Genomic DNA, 26,818 nt, shown 5'->3' with positions numbered 1-26,818 from the left:
TTCATATGTTTGCCTATTCGGGCTATTGTCATTTTCGGAATTGATTGACAAAATATATGTGCTGACAGCAAGCGAAATATTTCAACAAAAATGTTAAACTAAACAGTTAATCAAGTAATAAAAAAGAAAACCTAACGACCCTCATTACCCATCCACTAAAAAAAACAAGAATGCTAAAACACGAAACTCCAAGGAAAAGAACCAAACGAAAGGACAAATTGTAATCACTTACATCAAGGCCCGTCAGAAACCACCCCGATAAATGGATACTGCCTTTTACCAAATAAAGCATTTCCACATATCAAACATTTATTAATAAAATGATGTTGTTAGTTGTACTCATTTCTTTCCTTGAACTATCTTTGTGATATAATGGTGTATAGTTTGGGTGTATGTTTGGTTTCCCATCCAATTCATTATTTTTTTCATTTTGTACTTATTTTCCTCACACGTATGTTTATTATATTACTGTAATTTTTCATGTGTGATAAACTGTTCTGTTTACAAAAGTGCAAGCCTATTCTTGTAAGAATTATGTATTTTCACACATAAACAGACGTACAATTGGTGTCCATTAAAGTAAATAATACACATGTAATGTTTTGCCAAATCAATTATCAATTTTCAGGCAATAATAACCAAACAAATCAGTAATAAGTTAAAAAGTATTAATAAATTCCTGAAAACGTACATGGAGAATAAGACCAGGTGGTCCGGAAGAGTAATAGTCTTATACTTCATCGACGACACCCGCTATGTAAACCTTGGCCAATCCAAGTTCTGACTCGTATGAAAACGAGTCAGCCAACAGAGGGGCACAGTTGGTCTCCATAGGTATGTCAATAGTCTGTTGGAAGATTTTACCGCCGACGAAGATGTTTTAACCAGAAACTCGATCATTTTATGATATTTTCCTCCATATATTTCTACTTTGATTTGGATACGTTTCACTTGATTGCATTTTGTTTGAAATATAGAAATGAAAGGAGACAAAATAGAGATATATTGCGAAAACCTCTTTTTATTTCACATCAAATTGAAGTCTAATAAGATAGCATGGATACTAAACTCGATGTACATGTATTTGCGGCTGGTGTAGGCATTGTTTACATAAATTCTCTTAACTTAGCCTGAAACAAAGAACAAAACATTTTCAAATTGAAAACTAGGTCAGAAATCTGTATTTTTGCATTTAAGGTATAAGTGGTTTCATTAATATATGTCCGAACATACAATACATAGAGAATTTAATAGTATGACTTTCAATAGTCTCAATACTAGTATAAAACCAAGAATGACTTCGATAGAGCATTTCACTCATTTGCATGAATGTATTTCTATTATATTGTATTATATAGTTGTTACTAACAATTTCCTATAAAAATATCTCTTGATTATTGTGCCAATATGTAAATACCGCTTACGAAACTGAAAAGCGCTTAACAAAACAGTAGATAAATTAGAATTGTCTTGAAAATCTCGCAGCATTCGTTTCTGGGTTAACAAAATAATTAGTTAAATCCTTACTGCAGAATCCGCAAAATGATGCGCAGTGTTGACGGGCCCATATATTATATTTCGTGCACACATCATGAGAATAAGCAGTGCAGTTTTGTGTGTCATGACAACCAGCGCGGGAAGGCATTGCCCCGCTTGGTGGGGTAGGTATTTCTGCATTCACTGAAAATTAGCAGATGTTTAACACAAAGCGTTTCTTATGGGTATGTCACTAAGAATACCGTATATAAACAATCTTAGTTTTGAAGATTTTCAAATAGTCATTTATTGAAAAATGCATGATCACATTAAATGGTTACGGAATCATTTCGGAACACTTTTATTTCATATTATACCTAACTTTATAATTATACCGAAACAAAACTCTTATGTTTAACACAAACTAGTTACAAAGCAATGTAAATTTTTAAGCAGTGTAAATTTATTTTGAAGAGCTCATTGGACAACAAAACAAGGTTTAATGCAGAGATGTAATCAATTTTACGAATCCGGTAACAAGAAATATTCAGCAGTTTAAAACTCACCGCATAATCCGCAGAAGCGGGCACAATTATTTGCGGCCCAAGATGTGAATGCCATTTGACAAGCAGCCAAGCCATATGTCTCACAGTTAGGCTCGACATCAACACAAGCGTCATCTACAAAATACACCGATTCCAGCTGCACGCATGTTACGATTCTATCGTTTATATCCTTATGGTATGACAATATGTCTTAACATCAAAATAAGACACAAGTACTTTGAAGTCTTATGTAACAATATATTTAACAAACATGACTTTTGGAAATAATATCCTCCTACTTGATACAAAACTTATACATTTGTGATGTTGGTAGTGGAGAATTGAAAATCCATACTCAAACGTTTTGTTTATTGTGCTTTAAGAATTCTTTTAGAATGCCGTATTACAAAGACAAAACAAAAAAAAAACAAAAACAAAAAACAAACAAACAAATGTGTAGCTTACCGCATAGACTGCAGTACTTAGCGCAATACTTTTTGGCCCAGCTTTGATGGTTGGCGTCACATGCTGTTGTGTTAAAGGCTTTGCAATGGTGAAACACGTCGACACATTCTGTCGTTGCCGTAGTAGACAAAACCGGTGTCATTACATCTCTTGTCTTAGCAACAGAACTCATTTCTGTATAATATAGATATAATACTATAATGATCAGCGGAATTAAATCTCATTTCATATGCTTTTGTATTGAACAAGAAAGTTTACATTTTGTAAAGGTAACATATATAATATCAGTACATAACCGACAAATGAAGGCATTCTTTGAAAGTTTTGCTGCCTCGATTTTAATATGGCACGTTAGCAATGTTTGTGAATTGAGCAACTGTAAAAACAAAATTGAAGATTCATTGACTGATTTTAAAGAATTCTCTATTCTCAAATGGAAATCTGGATGTTTTTTTTTCTGATAGATCCTACTGAATATTAATTAATATATTAACATGCATTGCAATTGTCATGGGATTTATGAAATTAAACGAGGTTAAATACATACACTAGGATATCACTAATTGTCAAAACGAGAAGTGTTTCATAAACTCCTGTCAGAATGATTTTAAAATCAGTTTTCAAAAAAAAAAAAAAAAAAAAAACGGTGGTAGTCAAATCAAACGTTTATGTAAAGCAAATTTCAAACTTCCTCGCAAATTGTTTATCAACCTGTATATAACGGATAACACACATTGATTTAATACAAAGGGATGGTATATATGCAATGAGAGTAACAGATTGGCACAGGTTCTTGAAAACATTGCTGACTTCACCATCGACAATAGTATTTGTTGTATTGTTGATGTGGTATGAAGCACTTTGTATGTAATATATATTGTTTATCACCTTTGCAGAATGTTGCCATCAGGATCAGGATTACAACATAGAACGTCATTTCTAAAACAGAAAGGCTCAAGATTTATCATCAGTTATGACGTGTGAATAAAAATATATACTTGACGATTACAAAGTTTCTTGAATATTGGGTCAGTGCATCTCCCTATCTACCATGGTTTGACATTCACACAGTTTTTTTCTAATGCCGTTAAGAGACTCGGCAAAGTCAGCGATTCAAACAGTTTACACTTATGTTATCTGTTGTCCTGACCTTGGTCAGTAGAGTAGTATCACAGAATGCGTTTCGGAATAATTCAGTATTATATATCTATCCCAGCCTACCTTTTTCAGGCAACGAAAGCGAACGATGATTCATTTTCCATATAGCATGAGGCATATTGAAAACATTTTTAAAAGAAAATATCTGATAGATAAGAACAAGGAAGAGTTACATTATATTAATTCAGCCACATGAGAAAAAAGAGTTACAAACTATGGGCTTTACTACAAAGATAGAAGTATGAAGTCTGGAACATCGATATTTTTCATTATTTTTAACGAATTATAGTTATAACTGTAATGAGCATATGGCATTAAAGAACATTTATCAATTACAACAAAATCGACGTACAGCGTTTAAGTGTTTTTTGTATATAACCATGTACTTACTGAAACACGTTTAAGGTACCTCAACGCTCTTCTGTATTTCTGTCTATATATTGAACTCTTGGCAGAAGTCAATAACCGCGAAATCCTTCCGATATCTCTGTGCCTAGAGAGTCGTGTAATGATAAGGTTTCAGCAAGTCACTTATATAATACACAACATAGATTAAGACAACGTCTTAAAAACGTTTATTTATAAATCTTCAATCCATTTTTATAAAATTGTTCAATTCATAAAATCAACATGTATATCCGTAAATGACCATCGGCTACCAGAAACGATTTTAACTTTAAAAAAGATTGCACAACATTACCTTACTATATTGTTATCTTATCGAAGTTTGTCTCACATTTCAAGTGCTACACCAATGATTACGTGATTTCGCACAAATAACAATGTCCCGTGATACATAATTGATATTTTCCCATCACATCTGAATTTTACTTTATGAATATCAGAGCCCGAGAAGTAATATTCAATAACACAAACAATTTTATAATACACCTCTTCTGTACAGAGAGATTGTAAAATGTTCACATTTCATAAGACATATTGGTGGGAACGAGACAGTCTGTTGGTTTAGTAATCACGGGCACCTGTTGGATGAGTAAGCAATGGCATATACGTGGCATAATTCTTGCTAATATTATTTATTATGAGGACAATGTAAAAACTCATTAATGTAATGATGATTAATCTATTGCTTTAAATAACACAAAGTCAACTTGAGATATTGTTCAACGTGTCATTCTACACAAAGGTTATTTTATAACATAGTGTCGTGTTCATGAGCGTTTTGAAATACATCGATGAATCAGACGACACTTAACCTTCAGGAATATCTAATATTATTCCCTGTATACTTTTCCATTAATCCCCCTTTTGTTTGTTTGTATGAACTATGGCTTGACGAGTGTAATCATGCACAAACCTTATTTCAAAACATAGTCTCGTGTTTATAAAAATGCAGCAAACTCAGTTTTATATCCTAGCCTTATCGATGTCGAGTTTGAATAAGGACGTTGTTAACATGTTAGAAAATTGAAGGCAGGAAAGAAAATATCATAAAAATATTGTTATATATATATCTTATATATCAAATAAATATATTTCTATACATTTTTTAATGACAAATCATTTTTTTTTTTTTTTTGCTTTTTTGTGTTTGTTTTTTTGTTTGTTTGTCTGTTTGTATTCTTGCCTTTTATGAAACTCGTTAGCATCAGCATTTACTGTATTCTAGTGACAGATGTCGACGATTATTCAACACATTATTCTTAGATCTGTATTCAGATAGGAAAACCCCATTATTCGATATCGAGGTAGATAAGAATTAACATTTAAACGTCAATAAAACATGTCCTGTAACCATAGGTTACATGTGATATTTCGTTTTTATACACTAAAGTAAAACATGTCCCGTAATCATAGGGTACATGAACCATTTCGTTTTTATACTCTGGAGTAAAACATGTCCTGTAATCTTAGGTTACATGTGATATTTCGTTTTTATACTGTGAAGTAAAACATGTCCTGTACTCATAGGTTACATGTAACATTTCGTTTTATACTGTGGAGTAAAACATGTCCTGTAATCATAGGTTACATGTAACATTTCGTTTTATACTGTGGAGTAAAACATGTCCTGTACTCATAGGTTACATGTAACATTTCGTTTTATACTGTGGAGTAAAACATGTCCTGTACTCATAGGTTACATGTAACATTTCGTTTTATACTGTGGAGTAAAACATGTCCTGTAATCTTAGGTTACATGTAACATTTCGTTTTATACTGTGGAGTAAACCATGTCCTGTAATCATAGGTTACATGTAACATTTCGTTTTATACTGTGGAGTAAAACATGTCCTGTAATCATAGGTTACATGTAACATTTCGTTTTATACCGTGGAGTAAACCATGTCCTGTAATCATAGGTTACATGTAACATTTCGTTTTATACTGTGGAGTAAAACATGTCCTGTAATCATAGGTTACATGTAACATTTCGTTTAATACCGTGGAGTAAACCATGTCCTGTAATCATAGGTTACATGTAACATTTCGTTTTATACTCTGGAGTAAAACATGTCCTGTACTCATGGGTTACATGTAACATTTCGTTTTATACCGTGGAGTAAACCATGTCCTGTAATCATAGGTTACATGTAACATTTCGTTTTATACTGTGGAGTAAAACATGTCCTGTACTCATAGGTTACATGTAACATTTCGTTTTATACTGTGGAGTAAAACATGTCCTGTAATCTTAGGTTACATGTAACATTTCGTTTTATACCGTGGAGTAAAACATGTCCTGTAATCATAGGTTACATGTAACATTTCGTTTTTATACTGTGGAGTAAAACATGTCCTGTACTCATAGGTTACATGTAACATTTCGTTTTATACTGTGGAGTAAAACATGTCCTGTACTCATAGGTTACATGTAACATTTCGTTTTATACTGTGGAGTAAAACATGTCCTGTAATCTTAGGTTACATGTAACATTTCGTTTTATACCGTGGAGTAAAACATGTCCTGTAATCTTAGGTTACATGTAACATTTCGTTTTATACCGTGGAGTAAAACATGTCCTGTAATCATAGGTTACATGTAACATTTCGTTTTATACTGTGGAGTAAAACATGTCCTGTACTCATAGGTTACATGTAACATTTCGTTTTATACTGTGGAGTAAAACATGTCCTGTAATCTTAGGTTACATGTAACATTTCGTTTTATACCGTGGAGTAAAACATGTCCTGTAATCATAGGTTACATGTAACATTTCGTTTTTATACTGTGGAGTAAAACATGTCCTGTACTCATAGGTTACATGTAACATTTCGTTTTATACTCTGGAGTAAACCATGTAATGTAATCATAGGTTACATGTAACATTTCGTTTTATACCGTGGAGTAAAACATGTCCTGTAATCTTAGGTTACATGTAACATTTCGTTTTATACCGTGGAGTAAAACATGTCCTGTAATCATAGGTTACATGTAACATTTCGTTTTTATACTGTGGAGTAAACCATGTCCTGTAATCATAGGTTACATGTAACATTTCGTTTTTATACTGTGGAGTAAACCATGTCCTGTAATCATAGGTTACATGTAACATTTCGTTTTTATACTGTGGAGTAAACCATGTCCTGTAATCATAGGTTACATGTAACATTTCGTTTTATACCGTGGAGTAAAACATGTCCTGTAATCATAGGTTACATGTAATATTTTTACTTTTATACTCTGGAGTGATGTTAGGTCAGAAAGCCTCAAATTAGTGTGTTATAGTTTACAAATAGTGATTACATTTCGCCTGAGATCTGACATCAAACAGTATCTTAGTATTTACAGACTTGTTACGCGTCAACTATGCTGCTGCCAGTGAATACTGAAAGAAATATAGACATTGTATTAGAGAAATCAGAACCGTTGTGCCATTTTTTTTTATTACCATGCAAAAATAGGCCCTAGCATAATATTTAATGCTATAACTCGATAAAAGCGTGATAACTAATTTTGTAAAGAGGTCAAATTATCCTAACAACCTAATTTTGTTACGTAAATCTGATCAGTCTTTTATACAATTTTCAATTATCAAAAATGCGGTTTACCTTTTGCCATAATAAGATATTGCGAAAATAATTAAATCAAAACATACAAGAAAAGCGTCCTCATATGATTCAGTAAGTTGCATGGACATCAAAAGTCATGATGAAATACATGGACGATTATAATAATACATTTTACATGCAGTACAGTAAACATGGTGTTCGTCAGGAAAGCATTTAAACATAAACACAAAAACAATTTAAATTGTGATTTTATTTGAAAATTGATTGATTTTTAAATTCCATCGCATTGCAATTTTTACACTTTGTATAAAACCATTCACTTAACAAATCAATAATCACATTTTGTGTAAATGAATCAATACTGAATGTAATACTTTCGACCAAGGTGTGAATATACATGTATAAGTTATAGTTTTTAACTATGAAAAAACATCAATAGCGTTGACATATAGTTCTGCTTAACGATGTCGATAAATCAAATGTAAAAAACGAATATCAACATTTAGATTTATCCTTGAAATTTTAAATATTAATATGACTTACAATCAATGCTTTTACAAACGTAATACGTGACTTCTGTATTCACCATTAATCTTTTCGTCTTCATTGTAGTCATTTTGATGATTTTATTTCATTCCCGAAAATGACAACCTATACAGATTTTGACATATTGTGACACTTCATGTGAGAAAAGTCAAATAAACTGAAACATCAGCTGGTGCCAATGCAGCAAAGCACGTATAACGCTGATGTGTCATCGATGTAAAAAGTTATTTCATTCTAATAACAAATACATATGAATATATATTGATATAATCGATTAGATTATTTTCTAAAATTAAGTAAACTTAAATAATTCATTTATATTTACGAACGGTGTGTGCGGTACCGTAGTGTCATTGAACGATCGACCTGAGGCTTAATTTGCCTCAGTAAAAACGTTGTTTGGGAATGTCAGTTACATATTTACAATATGCTTTATGACATTTCATCAAATGGTACATGTGGTAATAATAACAAAAAAAAAAAAAAAAAAACGAATGCCATCCTCATTTTTAAAATCTAAACAACAAAATGGCAAGTTTAAAATCACGAAGGTGTCATGGAAAATAATGAATATAACAAAATGATTATGATATGTATAATATGGACAACATTAATTGGCATTAATAAATAATAACTATTAATCAAAACTAACAATGAAAGCAACAGATTTCTTGACAGAATTTAGATATCAGGAGTTCTGGAAATATTCTAGATATTGAATTACCATGTGATAAAGTATTCGATTATAGCGCAAAAAGAAATATATAATCTACAAATGTAAGGACGAACACTAATGATTGTAGGCTTTATAGGAAGTTCCCTATATGTTAGGTATGCGTGAATTCTACTATGTTGTTGTGAAATGACTGGAATAATGTATAATCACAATTAGTTATCTATTAAGATGAAGCAATATCAATCTGAACGCAGTTCATGCGGACATAAAATTTGAACATCAAAACACATTCAAATAAAACGGTACTTTGGTTAAGTATTTGAACATTAAATCTTAACTATTATTTTAAATCAAATATCAAAACTTTTTTCCAAAGCTTGTAAAATCATATACGTAATCCAATTTTGTACATAATATATGTCACAGTTAGGTTTACGGATACAACGCTTTCAGTGACTTTTATGAAACGAAATGAGCTGGTGCTACAACAGTCTATGTTGTTGAATCATATAAATAAAATAAATATACGGAACATGATCTATAATCAATATACTGTCAAAACAGAAAAATTATCACAGAATTAATCATCTTAATTCACCCGTGTCAATCGACAGAATTACATAATAAAATCGAAATGCATCACATAATAATATTTCAAGAAGTGGATTTCTTTTTGTTTTAAATTGTAAGTCGTCAGTTAAAACATAGTCAGTCACTAAACGTGGCTAAATCTTTATAAACAGACTTTCAGTTTTAGTCACAAGTTTCATCGCAAAAACATGCTTAGGAGATTCATACGTAAATGTATCGCTGATTCCTCGTGATTCACCATGCAATTTTTGGTGCATTTTCAATTTTAGTGGGCAAATTAGCACAATGATTAGATTGCTCATCGGAATTAATTGTTATATAAATAACATATAAAACTTGCAATTAGGGCAATTATATTTCAACACAGAAAAAGTTATGATTGCCAATAAAATACGCGCTCTATATTACCACACTCGAAATAATGAAGCTGACAATAGGGATAAATAGGCTTGAATTGAAGGTGAATTGTTCAGGATTATAATCAATAATTTATCTTAATCACTTTGACATGCATTGTAAATATTACTTGGATATCTTACAAGCATTGTATTCACATTTTTGTACAATCATAACATGAACTAATATTTAAGTTTGACGTTATGCTATATCTACTAATGAACCTGAGGCTCTACTGTTCCGTCCAGGTCCACTAAAACTTGTCACTACATTTTTGTCTGGTATACCTGACTTGATCTCGTTCCTGATAGAATTAACAGTAGAAGCGGGCGTCACAGCACTTTGAACACTCCTAGTAACGATGTCCATCTCATCTTCACCATTTGGCACAGTTTTGAACGGCTCTTTATGCTTTTGTCCTACCTTTCCGTTCAAAAGTTTCATTTCAATCCCACCTCCTCCTCCATTTTTTGCACGTTTCTTTGCCGCTTTTGCCAATTTCCTCTCTCTTATTGATGGTAACATTGCGTTTTCATTACTTATTTTTGAGTCTTCAAATTGATCGTTTGACTGTAAAACCTCAGTTGTCTCCCCTTCTTGTTCGTCTGTGTTTTCAGATGAAACAGATTTACTTTTACTTGTCCTATTGGCGACGTCACCATTTTGGGATTTTGTTGAGGAGAGATCTACAGTACTTCCTTTGCTAGATATTAAATCTCTAGACTTAAGGAATGCTGGTTTAGGAACACTGTCTTTGGATTTTTTACCTACTAAATCAGCTGCAGGGCGTTTAGTTCGACCGCTTGGTGTTCTGCCAATGGTTGTTTGCTAAAATCAAAACAAAATTTCGGTTATTCAACAAACAACGGCGATATACCATTGATTTAGTCATGGAAAATTATTCCAACATTTTTAATTGAATTACTTCATTACTGTGCTTTCCGGCAACACAATACATGCTACAAAGCTCAAAAACTAGGCTTGATTTAACTTTAAACAAATTTTTGATGTATGTATGACACAGACAATTATTTTAAACAAATGCGTCCCTATGACGTCATCAACGTAGGGATAATAAGAGCACTTGACGTCATACAAAACTGATCCTATTTTCCTTATGCTTTTTCCTTTTGTTTTTTTGTATTTTGACGTAGTTCCATCGAATCTGAATTTTAATTAAGATTCAGGAGATTGAATCAGTATATTGGATGTTATTTTTGCATCCTACAGTGAAATTTAACGTATTCTACTGCCCTACACCTTAACATCATCCCAAAGTTCAACACCCGATAAAAATAATTAACCATTACAAAGTTATCCTATGAAAATTAATTGATAGGTAGTTTCCCTGATCAAAATCTTTTTCATATCTAAAAACGGAATTAATTGTGATAATCATTTTTGTAAATGTTCTATTTGACAAACCTGGAACTTACCATCTTATTTGGCATGGATATTAGAGCAACCTGGTCAGCCGCACGGTATGGACTCCATGTCTGTAGTATTGGTTCACCTTTGTAAGACTCCATTTTCAATGGGCTATGCTTCGTAGTACCTTGTAAAAATAAACATTCAATATTGCATATCATACTTTGAGTTTGTAACAAATTATTTCACTCCATCAAACATGTAGTTGACAAAATAATAAAGATGTTATCAATACTGATTAGAAAACAACATTGTTCAACATATTGTTTTTCGTGTGTCCAATTTCTAATGAAATTCACTGATGGTATTTGGAAGAATGGAAGCACGTCATAGAATACGTCAAAACCCGTATCTTTTAGCATACACCCTATATACTCTTAAAATACCTGGAAAATTCTAAACGTTATAACCGATAAAAATTGACTGAAAATGTAAGTTATCTATCGATAAAATTCAGCTACTTACTTGAACCCCGAACATCGTAGGATCTGAAACAAAAGAAACAAGCTTAAAGTTCATGGCCAAAATGTTATAAAGTGTATTTGCATACGATACAATTAACGGGAATAACATACCGCAAACCTGAAACAAAAACATTTTCAACATGGTGCTGATTAGTCGAGACATGAGTTAAAGCGATTATTAAAACCTAATAAAGTTATAGAAAGATTAACATTTTGTTGCTGTGATAAATACAAGTAAGCGTTTTTCATAGTGAGAACATCGATTTGGTGGAATTTTAGCACACTAACATATATGTTAATAAAATGTATTCACTACTTTCAGCTATGCGCCCAGTGAAAGTGAAAATAGCCAAAGGCGGTTAAATGTGACGGATAATGGTGTGATACTTTCGACGTACAGAAGAATATTTATTTCTAGTGATGTATATAAATGCCAAGCTGTTTTTAATCACGTGTCTCATAAAATCATAATTCCTGCTTATTAAGTAAGAGCTGTTTGAGAACAACATAGTCCTACTGGTGATGAATACAAATACACGTTTCCCCTTTTGTGACCCATAAACGTAAGCGACATGGTAAACCATATCGCTAATAAATCCTAGTAGTGCTTGAACTAAGTTATGATCAACAGACCATTGGCATTTGTGATTCAGTACTGCTTAAAAAACATCTTAAGGTGAAGCGCCACCGACCTGACAACGTTAACCCTAGCACTTCCCCTTATCAAAGGTTACACATCATAACTCCATACCATACGGAATTGATGCACCAGTAGAACTTACTAAATGAATAGAATCATTGGACTACAAAGGAAACTAGTACATTTTAATGTATTTGCATTTATTAGAAGAAACACAGTATAAGAAAGACAAAATACGATTAAATTACTTTACACCTAAAACATATTTAGCAGAAACTTGAAACATTCAGCACGATGTGTTGACCCCCTCTGACCTTTAAAATGGGATAATGACAATCATCTTACAGTATAAAACCATACGTACCTTAAAATACGTGACATTTGACAATACTGCGTCCCTGATAGGGTATGTACTAAGCACGAAATGTCATTATCATGGAGGTAGAAGAAGTCTCTCAATAAAAAGTTGTAATGACAACAAATGCTAAACCACAGATCCTTGGCAGATGGATGGAACTTGGGTCAATTTCAATCATGTGATAACTATGCATATCTTATTCAAACTGTAAGTATATGATCACGGAGTATGATTTTATATCAATACAAAGGCTTTTACAAAATATAATATTGATCCGAGAACTGTCTTTAAACACACACATAAGGATACATCATTCTGGTCACCACACCTCACAAATAAAAAATGAAATAAAAAAGCCTTTCAATTCATATTTGGAATTTGATACAATAGAGCCAAATAATGAATTATACGGGCACCAAATCACATCCAACCCAGAGATTCTCTGCGTAATCAATATATAAGTGTTGATCTTTCATCATTAGGACATGCAGTGAGGTTTAAATACGATATACATTATACATCTATTCATCTTAACGAACTCAATTCAGTTCGAGATTGTATGAAAATGATTTATGAGTCTTAAAACACATATGTCTCTGAATGTGCTCTCAACTGAGTTTTTTTTACTATCATCAAATCTTAAAAAGGTTTATAACAGTCAAAAGACTGTCACATCTGTTTGGGTTTCCAGCAACGCCCCTACATCTAATCGTTCATGAAAGCACCTAACAACATACTAACGCTACTGCATGGTAGCAAGTCTGCACTAATACAGTACATGCAAATATCACAAAAAAAAAAAAAGAAAGAAAATTAAATTCACATTTCTTAAAATGCATATTTGACATAATTGATAACAATTACAAAGTGAACTACCAACATATACCAGTACAGATTTGCATACTCCACGAGTGTTTCAGCATAACGACATTGTGAAAAACTACATTCCTGGATCATAATAAAGTGTTACCCTGTGGAAGTAGTGTCTTCCGGTACGGAGATGGATTCAGAGCTGTGAAGAGGAATTATAATAGAGAAGTACATTTAAGGTTCACAAAAGCTAAAGCAGGAGATATATACATTGAAGATACTATATTAATGAAGTATATAAAATATTGTGATGTTGTGCATACAGCATAAAAGGATAAGTACTCTTCGGTATCATGCATACTGTGTATTATCGTAACTTATATAAAACATATCATATGTAACAGATCATACAGTTTATATGTCTACAACTATTAAACAGCATAAAGATTGAATTCGGATAGCTTATCAAAAAAGTCAAAATGAAAAAAAGAGGATTGAGTACCTATGTTTTTCTACTTTTCGTAGTTTCCATTGATATGTATTTGTAATGGTACGTGTAAATTATTAAATGACATTGTTCTTAAATGCAGGATTTCAAAAACTCTAATTTTACACAATGTTAGACTAAGTTGTAACCGATGACTGGCCTTTCAAGAGTCGTTTATCTTCCTATGTGTTCAATGTTCTGCGGCTTTGCTTGCTTGTTGTGTACTTTTCTTATTTAATTGAAATAGTTGGATTCCTGATTCCATGAACATATTTTGATATTTCATTATATAAAAACTAAGCATTCTGATAAACTATTTGACACAAATGTACGCGACTGATTTAAACTGATTGCATTATCAGAACCAATTCGGATGTACATGTCTTTTATTCTTATTGGTTTGACTTGTGATTCAGTTATACAATATTTCCGTCAAATATCAGCATATGTATGAGGTGAACAATTTCTTGAGTGTGTGTTTTAAAATCGTGCAATATACCATGTACATTTTGTAATATTTCACAACATCTGGGATCGAAAGGGGTATGTGACTGTGATTTTACGCTGTGTGAACAGTGGAATATTATTACTTATTTACCTAGAAACCGGTGACGATGATCGGGCGAGAAATATGTCATGCCTGTTTCACAAAAATCAAACAAGTTATAATTAAAGTCTCAGTATTTAACCACAATCGTTTTAGTTGTATCTAATATGACAGTACATGTGATTGACACCAATATCATCTCATTAGCTCAATTCCGAAGATTTGACGAATTATTTAGCAAAAGAGCAGTCACAGGACACACCATGAGGTAAAACTTGAAGCAGACAGATGAAGGAAAATTGCTGAATCAGCAAATGAAGAAATGTTAAGAGAAATAAAGGTAGACTGATCAATCATACAGGGAAAGCTACAGTTTGGTATATATAAAACACAAAACATAAACCAATGATTTATCAATGGAAAATCCGGAAGTCACATTTTAAACTATTATTGACAGATAATCATACTGAAACCTATTTATCAGTGACATGAAGCGAGAAGTGATATTTTACCCAGAATAAGGTGATGGAGCTCTCGAGTCAACAAGTATGACCTCTGACCTGTAACCACAGTAGATAATATAGGGTAAATAAGCATGTTTCTAACACAAGCGCCCAGATTTATTTTTGACGCACTTTCCCATTCTGACACATCTCCGGCTGTATGGGAAAAGTTACACAATTTAATTAACTGTATCGTGAACAATTAACACTTTGTTAGCAAAATTCTTATTTGCTTGATTAAGTGACAAACTATTGTTAAAATCAAACGGTATAATTTCTATAGCTCTTAATGAATATATGATGTATACAATGTATAAAAATGACATCATGCAATATTTTCACAAAAGAAAGAAAAGGTCATTTACAACACCATGAAGTAAAATCTACAAGCAATTTTCAGCCTATATTTGATATTCAAACTGCACAGAAATATATCCACATAATGGATGACTGAAATTTGTCGCAACTACTGTGAAAAGGGTAGAGAAACAGTCGTGCATATTTAGTAAAAAAATGCACAACGTGGAAGAATGTGCAGTATTACAACTTACAACGGATATAGATCATTTCATATTTCATTTCCAGCATAAAAACAAAATTTTAATCGACGAAAACAGTAGGTGATATTAAAGACAAATCCCTGTTATTCCTTTAAATAGACAAAAAGCAGGGTCTTCCTTTCTCGTTTCGATCGAGAGTATGGGTTCGACACCTCATTGTGGGTCAGTTGTGAATAATACATTCAGTACGCAAGACTGAGCGAGAGGATGCTATACAGTGAATCAAGAACATCATTTATCCTACAAGTTCGTCTTTTTTTTGGAAATCATTCTTATCTTCAGAATTAATTTCATTCTTGTGTTAATTCTTATCAAAGAAAACTGACTCAAGATCTACTTAAATACAGTTGGCATGCTGTATGAATTTTGACAATACAATATATATCCATGCAGATTTTACCCGTATAACTCCAAATCCTCGCGATTGTTCCTGAGAAACGTAGACAGAAAACAAATAATAAGAAAACCTGAGCATGATCAACAACTTAAAACAGAAGATTATCGGTAACGTTTTTCTTTCTCTTACAAAGATAATTATATAATGCTAAAAAGAGTAGACCAACTTTTCAATGATTTTTTTGAATGTTTGGAACAGAAAAGAAAACAGATGCAGTAAACTGTAATAGTTTTTACTTATCTGAGTTAATATTCAATTCGTCCATTCTATTCAGTAAGAATGTTAAATAACACAATTTTTCCCCGATGAGGGAAACATTGAATTTGCATGAGGATGGAAAGGTAAATGTAGTAGGTTTTTTTATATGGATGATTTATGAAGAATTCGGTATGAAGAATGGAACATATTTACAGTCTGGGCTTTTTCCTTGAGAATATCACATATAAATTATTACCCTATAGGAATAGCGTCGACATCAGCAGGGTATACTTTGTTCAAATTCCTGTAGCAAGACAATAGCAAAATACTATCTCAGCACAGATTTATAACCATTACCATCAATTATAAAATTCAAACGATGTCGAAACACTAACAAAGCCATGTATTACCATAAGGCATTAAGAGAAATGATAACATGGAATTAAAACGGGTTGTTCACGTTAGCAACAGGCAAACTGAGATTTGCAAATAATATTTAACAAAGTTATAGTTTTCAAAATGTTTCTAAGATGTCCTATGCAACTACAATATATTTCAGTATACGTTTGTAATTTCTACACCTCCTTTGATACGAGAGCTACAAGATAACGTAAAGGGGACATATCAGAAGCATTCTGAAAACTGACATCAACAATTATTTTAATGTAAAAATTTGACAAAACTTTAACTTGCAGTGTCAGATTTAAGTATTGATGATATCGACAATATCTAAAAACCCAAAGAAAGAAATTAACATTCAATCATACATTTCATCCAGTACTTTAATATCCGTTCATGTACATGATATTTTTCAAGAGAACAATGAGTATAAGCACATTTATTACCATTAATGATATGATACGATACATTTAGTCGTGAACTGGTAAATAAATGTCAAACAAATAATTTGTAATGAGAGTAAGCAATATCAAAAGTACCAAACACAAAAACATATGATATAAAAAAAGGAGTGCATACGAGGTGGATAAAAAACAAGAATTAAAAGTTTTATGAAATGGAGAGAAAAAAAGATTTTTGAATAAAATACATGCACCAGGTAATCGTGTACAGTATATGTGTTCATGGTATGATAAAGTAACAAAGCTGTTGAGGATTCGTAATACCACTAAAATGTGTTCAAAACATAACGTATATTAAAAGCCTGATATCTATTTTCTTTCATAGATTTTAACATAGATACGTCTTAGATTCAGTTTTGAAGTATTGGTGGATACCATGCCTCTAGACTACCATGCAACCAATGCGGTTTACAACCATGAAAAATATACCTTTGGTTCAATAACATCAATTGTGACCTTGGTGACCTTGGACTCTGAGTTCTCGGAGAATGAAAACTGCATGAAAATAATGTTTTTTACATAAACGAGATAACTGCTTAAACATTTGATAGTAACCATTTTCTATTATCACATCCAAGATGTTTGCAAATGTGTCGTACTCAGATTCAAAATTATTCAAAGTCAAGATATGCTTTAATCGTTATATCTTATATAACCATATTTTCGCTTGCCATTGATACAAATATTACTTACCCTTCATCTTCTGGTGGTTGATTTTGAGTGATACTGGCGGCGGATGGAGATATCAATGAGAAAGCGTCATCTAAGAGTTCATGCATCCTGCTACGCGCTACGTTAAGGGACTCTTCTGCCGATAACGCCATATTCTATAAGAAAATCGCAAAAAAAAAAAAAAAATCTTACACTGAAGTTATTCTGAGACCTTTAGAAAACAATGTTCATATCGCATATGTTTGTCATGATTGACATGTATGCTACTTTTATCATATAGTTGTCCTCTTCATGACAAGTTAGATTCGATTGGAAAAAAATATAGATTGCACACTTTCATATTGACCCATGTGTGATAACACTATCGTGACTCGCACTTGTTTCGGAAGTGAAAAGCAATGTTAAATTACACAACTAACAAAGGGACTATACTTGGCAGATGAGATCTTTTATTTCTTGTTAGATTGAAATATGCGACAATAACAAAGAGACAATGTCACTAATCTTAGTTCTGGAGACAAATCGCATTTTCTTTTTCACTTATTATTATTGATTAGTATGTTATATCAACAGAGCCAAATATCTATATAAGGGTTTGGTTTTCAAAACGATATGTTTAGATGATTCAATGCAATACACGTAGTGCCAAATAGATTGGAATGTAGAGACTACTTACATCATGTCCTTGCAGCGTACTCTTAGTAGGCCTGAAACAAACAAGGTAAAAACCAATTGATTCCTTACAAAAAACAAACATAGTTGTATCGATGAATAATGAATGCGATTCGGGATCTTTGTAGTATTAAATTGGTCATGATATCTTTGATGTGTCAGCTCTGCTTATACAATAAATCAATATTGTTACAAAACAATTGTGACTATAAATAAACAACGATAATATCCGCATATCCGTAACATGGTAATTACGCAGGTCATAGGCACTCCTTTAAATCAAGATTCTTTAAATATAAATTGTTAACAAAAATGGGCCTTTTAAATACAGAATAAAGATATCCGTAGCTGATTTGCTGGTATATCAACGTTTCTTTATACATGCATATAAAGTAAATTCATTCGCTCCAAATTATACTTTTCCCTGTAATGACTGGATTGAAAGCAGGTACTTTATTGATAGTGTATACATCAAAGGCAATTAGTAATATGAACTTAACACACCTTGAAACAAGTGTATCACATTTCCGAATGTTTCTAACACACGTTGTACCATGTGTATCACATTTCCGAATGTTTCTAACACACGTTGTAATATGTGTATCACATTTCCGAATGTTTCTAATACACGTTGTAAACTTGAATTAATTCATCTCTGTTCCCGTAAAGCAAACATAAACGAAATAATTTATTTGATATATATGTTTATGGTATTTTCATTCTTCATTAGCACCGTGTGTACAAATTCATTTGTACATTTTTCATTTGTTGATTTTTCCTATATGCGCTCTGATTGTTAACATATATACATTGGTTAATTATAAGTTTTATACATAATAACGAATCAATAACATTAAGTTATTTTGTGTTTTGTTCTGTAAAATGTTGCATTGTCGAAGTTATAATATTTTAGTAATGTAATCATTTACTATGACCTGATACAGGCAACCACGTAGGTCGCCGATTTTTCTGAAACCAATTGAAACCGTGACTGTAATATGCATATTTGAAGCAGTATTGCGTTCTCTTTTGTATACGACAACTAAAGTGTAACCACGTGCTTCACTTACTCTTTCTTTTTCTTGTGGATGAACACATCTGGGAGTTCTTCATTATTGGGGGGTGCCTCTAGTACTGAGTCTATCTCCTCCTGTGCAGCTAGATATTCTACCATCAACTGATCTGCGCTTTTATCTTTAAACAATAAAACAACACTCTCAAAGTCTTCGTCTTAAAGTTTTTCTTGTCTTCACATGTATTCTTTGTACTAAAGACATAAGATTTCCGTGCAAGATATCGACAACTGACAGCTTAATTCAGAATTCAGGTTGACGACGATTTTCGGAAAGTTTTGCGACCGGCATAATGATCTCATTGGAAATATTCAATTATCTTATGCGAATGAAGTTAAATGTGTTTGACACTTAGTAACATGCATCGTGGTTCCCTTGCCGTAGACTTTGTTCTCATTTAAGAACGTGACATTACAATCATATCTAAGGATCAACCTTTAATTTTCCAAAATTCATGCCTTTATGTTTGCGGCCATGTTTAAATAGCATCTTTCCGATTCAAAAATGAAACATGTAATGTAGCTGATTTACTAATTCAAAGCAATGAGTTTGAACAGATGCGTCATGCTTGCATTTTAAAAAAGCTTGATATTAAACTGCTTCATATATATACTATATCTTACTCGTGTTTTTTTCTTTAATGTTAACAACCTAGCTAGTTGTAATGCAAATAATCAAAAATGAAAATTGGTGACTTTGAATCAATAACACAATTTTACTGCAGTTTATATACTCTTCAAACTCAAAACTAAGACGTGGTGTATTTACTTTAATAGGAAGCATATGCAGGTTTATTCATATAAGATATTACAGGCTTATTTTCTTAATTGATTTAAGGTCGGTTTGTACTCGAGTTATAGAGTATTTAGCGTACTTTGACCGTATCCAGTTGATTTTGAAAGATGTTTTATATTACCTTGCCGTTTTTCTTTCTTCTTCTTTTCTCTAATTCGTTGTTTGTTTTTCTTTCGCTCTGCAGCTTTTCGTTTTTTAAGTTCGTCTTCTTCCTATAAAAAAACAGCGGAACTATATAGATATATATATATACCTCATAAACACATATATAGATATCCCCCATAAATTTCATTATCTGTTACCTGAATGTATATTTCCAGTTCAGTATAACACATTCTTGAATATTTATCATAAGAAACAATCGGAAATGGGCATTTGAAAATTATTGAACATTATAGAAAACTAACTTACAGACTGTATATATAGTTTTGATCATCGAGTATTAGAAACTGTCTAATTTACTATTTTAGGCCCTCGCATCACTAACGAATCCTATGGTTTATTTCATAATTTGTCTCTACGGTATTTTACTATGAATTTCCTGAAAGTTGCTGTTTGAAGTTAGTTTTTTTGTACAATCCTCTTAATTAATCTATCTGGATAAAGATACGATATATGTTATTAAAATGCTATTGCATCACGTGTTGTATCAAGATAATGAAATCATATTACTACAGCAATCTCTGGATATAGGAGGCGAAATCTTACCTCTGCAGAGTAATATGCGTTTTCAGCAAAAGGCTCTGACTGGGGAACTAAAAGGTTAGCTGGGTGTACTGTTTTAGTAATCACTTCTTTTTCCTCGTCTTCCAGTTCTCCGTCTGTAAATTGGCATGTCGTGTTATTATTATGGTGATTTTGTATCAATATGCTATATAAACATAAATGGTTTCAGCAATTTTCATTACAAATACCGTATCAGGAAGGTGCTTGCATAACATGTCTTTGTAAACATCAGCTAATGTAAATGAGCAGAATCAATACTTTGACAAACTTCGTTTTGAATATCCACATATTCACATTACAGAATTTGGCACGATAGAATTAACTTTTCATTTCATTTTACCTTTTCGTTTATTTCTCCGTTTCCCTTTTTCTCCCTTTTTCTTTTTAGGGGATTTTATCAATTCAGCATCCTCTGCTATGTCCTCTGTCTCCAAGCCATCTTGAGATCTAATATTAAAGTAATACATGACTGTATAACTGAATATGATATAGTTTGCTACCATATATCTCGTTTCAAAGATAATTATCCACGTGGAATGGAGATGATATCTGTATTGTATCATACATAAAATCATTCTAATTTAAGAAATGTTAGGACTGAATTATCCACGTGGAATGGAGATGATATTTGTATTGTATAATACTTACAATCATTCTAATTTAAGAAATGTTAGGACTGAATTATCCTATATTGTGGAGATGACATTTGTATTGTGCAATGCATGAAAACATATATTTTGTTTATACTCTGACGAGGCTTTTATTGCAGTTTGTGATTTCTTTATGCAATATAACAGAGAAAGTCTTTTAGTTACATCTCATATACATAAACTGCAAGTGCTTTTATAAACAAGTAATTTTCTACACCAAGTATCATTGATAAAACAATATGTTATATTTCTGTATGCTTTGTGCAACCGTAATCGGACGTTCATGAGGTTGTGCTAAACAAAAATGATTTAAAATTCACAAATTAATATCATCCACACCACAGCCCATTCTTGTTGCCTAGCTTTATTTTCCTGGCGAGGTTGTAAGCATTAGGAATGAATAGCGAATACGGTGATAAAGACAAGCCCCTGTCTCTAGAAAATTGAAATTTTTAAATAAAAGTAAGTTATGTAACTTTGATCTCTTGAATATATTTGGGTCAAGTTTCAAACCAGCCTGAGATAAGTTTGTGTAACAACAGCATATCTTTACAAAAACTTAGGAGCTTGTAATAATTCTAATGAGGATTCAAAACATAGCCACCCTATAGAATACAAAAAATCGTACCCTTTAGATTTTCCAATCCTTGAAGCCAAGTCAGGCTTCTTTGGTTTCTTGACCTCGGCGTAAAGATGTTCATCCTCCTCCTTACTCCTTACAGATGTGATTTCGTATGACTGCTTCTTTGGTGACTGAACTTTCAGGTTGGACGAACTTTCTCTGTCCGCCATACTTGAGTATTTTGAATGACTACGTCCTCCACTGCTGCCGATATCCTCCTCGTCCTGCGAGTAAGAAGAGACATTCGGCAATAATTGTTAGTATGTAAGCTTGCCATCGATTAGGTATCACCCCTAGAGTCAGACCACCGCTTACATTCAACACCTTCCCTTCTGTAAGATCATTATAATCGATTTCTGTTCTCCCATCGGCTGTATTCATAACAACAAATCGAATCTGTATAAGAACGTAACAGACATTATACTGTGATATAGCATTCATTGTTTATATGGAATATTAGGAAACATAATCTCATTTATGATGCATACATTCCTACTGACACGAAGTTTAAAACTGCAATGATCATCAACTTATTTCGGGAATACGGAACTCCGACTATAAAACATTTTAAGTACATGTATGGAGATGTTCTGTAATAAAACGAGTTGTCTCACCTTATCCAATGTCATTTTGCCAAAAGAGAGACAACTCTCAATAACATTAATTATTTCACTTTACATTTTAAGTACATTTTAGTGGTAAATTATCTACTTAACGTCTTTCATACCCCCATTTCAAACGACCAATGTGTTGGCTTTGGATACTGGAAAGTTTCACATCGTAAACTCGGTGATAATTAAAGTAAGTAAAAAAAATCTTTCAATTCGTTAAACACTCCCTTATTTTATATATCTTTTCTTTCTCTTTATCAGTTTAATTCACAGCAATTACACGTGTTTAAAGTCAATCTATTAAATATCTTTATAAGGTGATATATGTCCATTTCACAGCTTCATTGCTCCCTTTCGTTTCATGAGGGCTTCCTACATTAAACCTTATCCCATTTTATAATCTGTAACAGGAGAAATGAAGGTCTACTTTCCATATTTACAATGCATTTCATTTCATCGTTGTCTTTGGCATCACTTACGTCATCCAATGGAGCGTTCTTAAGGTTCATCAATTTTGGTTCGGCTTCCTCATCTACACCTGATTTCTTCTTCTTGGTGGCAATACACAGCCCCACAATTGCGATGACAATGAGAATGGTAACACCGGCGGCGACGACAGCAATGATCCATGTCTGGGTATTATTTGACGCAGGAGGAGACATCGCCTCTGTTGTCGTTGTTGTTGTTACCGGTTCGACCCAGTTTAATGCTGTAAAGAGTATGTTTACTGATAAATATTTTCCAATATGGAAACGTGAGAGTATTTACCGTAACTGGTCAACAGCTTTATTGAATCATTTCATCATTGCAAATCGCATTCTAACAGTTGCAATGAATATGATTTCTTTTCCAATTATCGTTTTTCTATTTTGCCTTCGGCTTGTTCATACTAACCGCCTCTAGTATCATTGGCAATTCCTAGAAGTGTGGAACTGCTGTAAGATACAGTGCAATGCGTTATTTATCAAGTACAGCGTTTCAAACTACATTTTAGTTCGAGGATGATATTCAATTGAGAGTCTCTTAATAACCCTATAACTTACGTTTTGCTTTCTTTGTGACAACGTATTGTAACTCTATTGCCATTTCTTGATCACTGACCAAGTTGATTGTTTCGGCGTTGGCTGCCGACGGGACAGGCACTTCTGCTTTGTCTACTGTATACATCATTGAGACATTTTCTGGGTCAGTCTGGTCACGTGTTACATCCTGCATCTGTTCGAAAAGGTAATAACAAAGCTAGATGTAGAATAATATATTCAAGACGTTGTCAAATTTCCCAATTTATCAACCATTACATGACGTCACGATCCCGCTGTATTTCTTTAATTGTTCTTTATTTATAAAAAAGAGAGTATTTATCAAGGTACTTTATTCTTTCAATGCTCATTGCAATTCTTATAGAAATATTGAAAGCATTTAATGCGCATTTCAATGATTTCAAAGACAACATTGCAGTATTATATAATTAGAATCATACATTATTTAAACAGCCCGTGTCATATCCCGTTTATCTGAAATGTATTGACCGAGAAAATAAATGTACATGTATAATTATTCACCTCATGCCGAGTTTGCCATTTTTATTTAATGAATCTACCATTTTACTTTCGTGTTCATTGATTTTACCACATTGAAAATGTGCAGACAATGGATCTATTCATTATGACATCAAAACATAACGAATACAATAAGAATCCTAGTTAATTTCTAATACCGGTATATAATAACCGAAACACCTTCAACTCTCTCACATATCTTAGGGTATTATTTTCCTATTGTTCAAAATTTGTCCTACTTTTATAGAATTAGAGTTTCAGATTAATATTTTGTTGACATGTGTGTTTTATTTACACTTACTGTGACTGTGATATCGCCTTTTGTAACAGCACGTCGTCTTCGGTTGTTGTCGAAGGAACCAGCATCAATATCGCGTTTCCTTGAATAAGCTGTAACGTACAGATTTGCAAGTCCTGTTTCCATTCTGTTTATGAAATCTTCCCCGCTCACATTCGTCGATACAGGGACGTTAACATCTAAAGAAAGGTAAAATACCTGAAGTGACGCTAGCCAATATGTAATACAGAACTCAACATAAAAGAATTTAAATATTTTGTTGTATACCCAACTAACTTATCTCCGGTTACTTCCCTTTGAACGTCTGCGAAAGACGACTATAGCAGAAACTTTTAATCAATGGGTATATATGATAAATGCTAAATATTAAATGATTTGGGTTCTCTATCCACAATCGAACTTTCCTAACAGAAACAGTTGCATTGTTGTTACATTAATAATTCAATATAATCTGCATTCAGATCAGTAATTTTGGTATGTGTTATTCAGATGAGTCCTGAATCACAATTCCAAATGTTGTTAAGTCCCATTACTTAGAGATTTATTGACTTCCCGAAATTTGGACGAGTCAGAGTAAAAAAAAATATATCACGGTTATGATCTAAATTTCAAAAACGGAAGTGTCATTCTCATTTAAAACAAACACTATTTTCGTGGACGGAGAACATTTTTCTCGAAAATGACAATCATTTCAGAACACCTATCACTTAGAAAAAACACGTGAGGCCTTATTTACCTGTTACTGTCCAGTAGGTGGCCATAAAAGAATTGGTGGTTGCGGGAGGTTCTGTGGTGGTGGCGGTGGTGGTCGTCGGGGTAGTAGTGGGTACAGTAGTCACTGGGGCCATTGATGTAGACATCACCTCCGTGGAGTTAGGCGATATCGTGCTGGTCATATTAACAGACATTGTCATTGTCACGTTCGTTAATATGACGGTGTCTGATGTTATACTGGATGACGTCATATTTTCAACAACTGAAGGCGTCATAGATACTGAAAGCGTACGTGTTGTATTTAATGCTGGCGTCGTCGTACCGCTTGCAATAACTGGAGTTGTGACGTCAGAAGTGGTCGGCAAAGTAATAGAAGAGGGCATTGATTGATGTGTTGATGACGTCATACTTGACGTAAACATCGTTGGTGTTGCATTAATTGACTGTAAACTTCCAGTTGATGACATCTGAACCACACTTGTTTGGAAGATCATTATAGTAGAATTCGATGATGAAATATCACTTGGTGTTTGTAAAACTGATGATAGAAATGTACTTAGATTTAAATGAATCGATGTCATTTCAATAGCTGATGGTGACAAAATGTTCGTAGATATCCCAACTGGTCCTGACGGGGTCATTTGTGAAGATGACATGTTATTGAATACCCTTGATTCATTAAATACCGGCACTGACGAGTGAGAAGTTAAAATTGAGGTCACCGAGGACAAAGAAGACGACCTATCGGGCACCATCGTGGATGTCATCGAGGGTACAATTACATTAGTGCCACTTGAGATATTTATTACCAAGGAAGATGAATCCATTGAGACCGATGACAAACTTGTATTTGGTACTGTTTGTGTCGAGGCTGTTGGCTGTGTCGCGGACGGCATTGACTGCATCACGGTAGGAGTCGATCGTATGGCTGAAGGTGGTGAATGTATCACGGTAGGGGTTGAAAGTATGGCTGAAGGCGATGACTCTATCACGGTAGGGGTTGAAAATATTGCTGAAGGCGGTGACTGCATCGGTATAGGAGACGACAGTGAAACTATAGGTGGCGAATATGTCGATGTAGCCAAGGAATGTATCGTTGTAGGAATTGAATGTACACTTGCAGTCGTCGACTGTACAGTTATAGGTGTTGGCTCTGTCACTGTGGATAATAAAACAGTAACACCTGACGATTTAGCGGAGGCCGCGAAAGTTGAGTTCAAACTGTATTCGTTTGTTATTGTCATTGTGAATGTTGTTGAGTTAATAGACATGCTTGAAGAAAATTCCCTGTCCAAAGATGGCATGCTAGACGGTGCAGACGGCAATACCGTCGGGGTTAATGCTGA

At 33.1% G+C, this 26,818-nt stretch overlaps 2 protein-coding genes across 2 annotated transcripts; both read right to left on the bottom strand.

The window, feature by feature from the left end:
* Nucleotides 1-1,125: 1,125 nt before the first annotated feature.
* LOC132560579 (uncharacterized) lies at nucleotides 1,126-3,423 on the bottom strand. Its single transcript, XM_060225278.1, has 5 exons — nucleotides 3,375-3,423; nucleotides 2,487-2,660; nucleotides 2,043-2,156; nucleotides 1,528-1,680; nucleotides 1,126-1,130 (listed from the first exon to the last, which is right to left on the bottom strand). Exons 1-5 carry the CDS (start codon nucleotides 3,421-3,423, stop codon nucleotides 1,126-1,128), a joined length of 495 nt encoding a protein of 164 aa, XP_060081261.1.
* Nucleotides 3,424-10,029: 6,606 nt separating this feature from the next.
* LOC132560474 (serine-rich adhesin for platelets-like) lies at nucleotides 10,030-26,227 on the bottom strand. The gene is made up of 20 exons (XM_060225174.1): nucleotides 25,495-26,227; nucleotides 24,762-24,937; nucleotides 23,945-24,116; nucleotides 23,381-23,610; nucleotides 22,297-22,514; nucleotides 21,359-21,465; nucleotides 21,001-21,113; nucleotides 20,414-20,504; nucleotides 19,495-19,618; nucleotides 18,429-18,459; nucleotides 17,774-17,907; nucleotides 17,510-17,575; nucleotides 16,477-16,524; nucleotides 16,026-16,055; nucleotides 15,075-15,122; nucleotides 14,614-14,655; nucleotides 13,689-13,730; nucleotides 11,722-11,744; nucleotides 11,265-11,383; nucleotides 10,030-10,656 (listed from the first exon to the last, which is right to left on the bottom strand). The coding sequence occupies exons 1-20, from the start codon at nucleotides 26,225-26,227 to the stop codon at nucleotides 10,030-10,032; spliced, it is 3,174 nt and encodes a 1,057-aa protein (XP_060081157.1).
* Nucleotides 26,228-26,818: the final 591 nt, after the last annotated feature.

This window comes from Ylistrum balloti, unplaced genomic scaffold (assembly GCF_031769215.1).
Source record: "Ylistrum balloti isolate Yb309-2 unplaced genomic scaffold, AGI_CSIRO_Ybal_v1 Utg369568, whole genome shotgun sequence".
NCBI classification, from domain to species: Eukaryota; Metazoa; Mollusca; class Bivalvia; order Pectinida; family Pectinidae; genus Ylistrum; species Ylistrum balloti.
The sequence above is the reverse complement of the archived record's forward strand: the minus strand, read 5'-3'. Positions and strand labels throughout refer to the sequence as shown.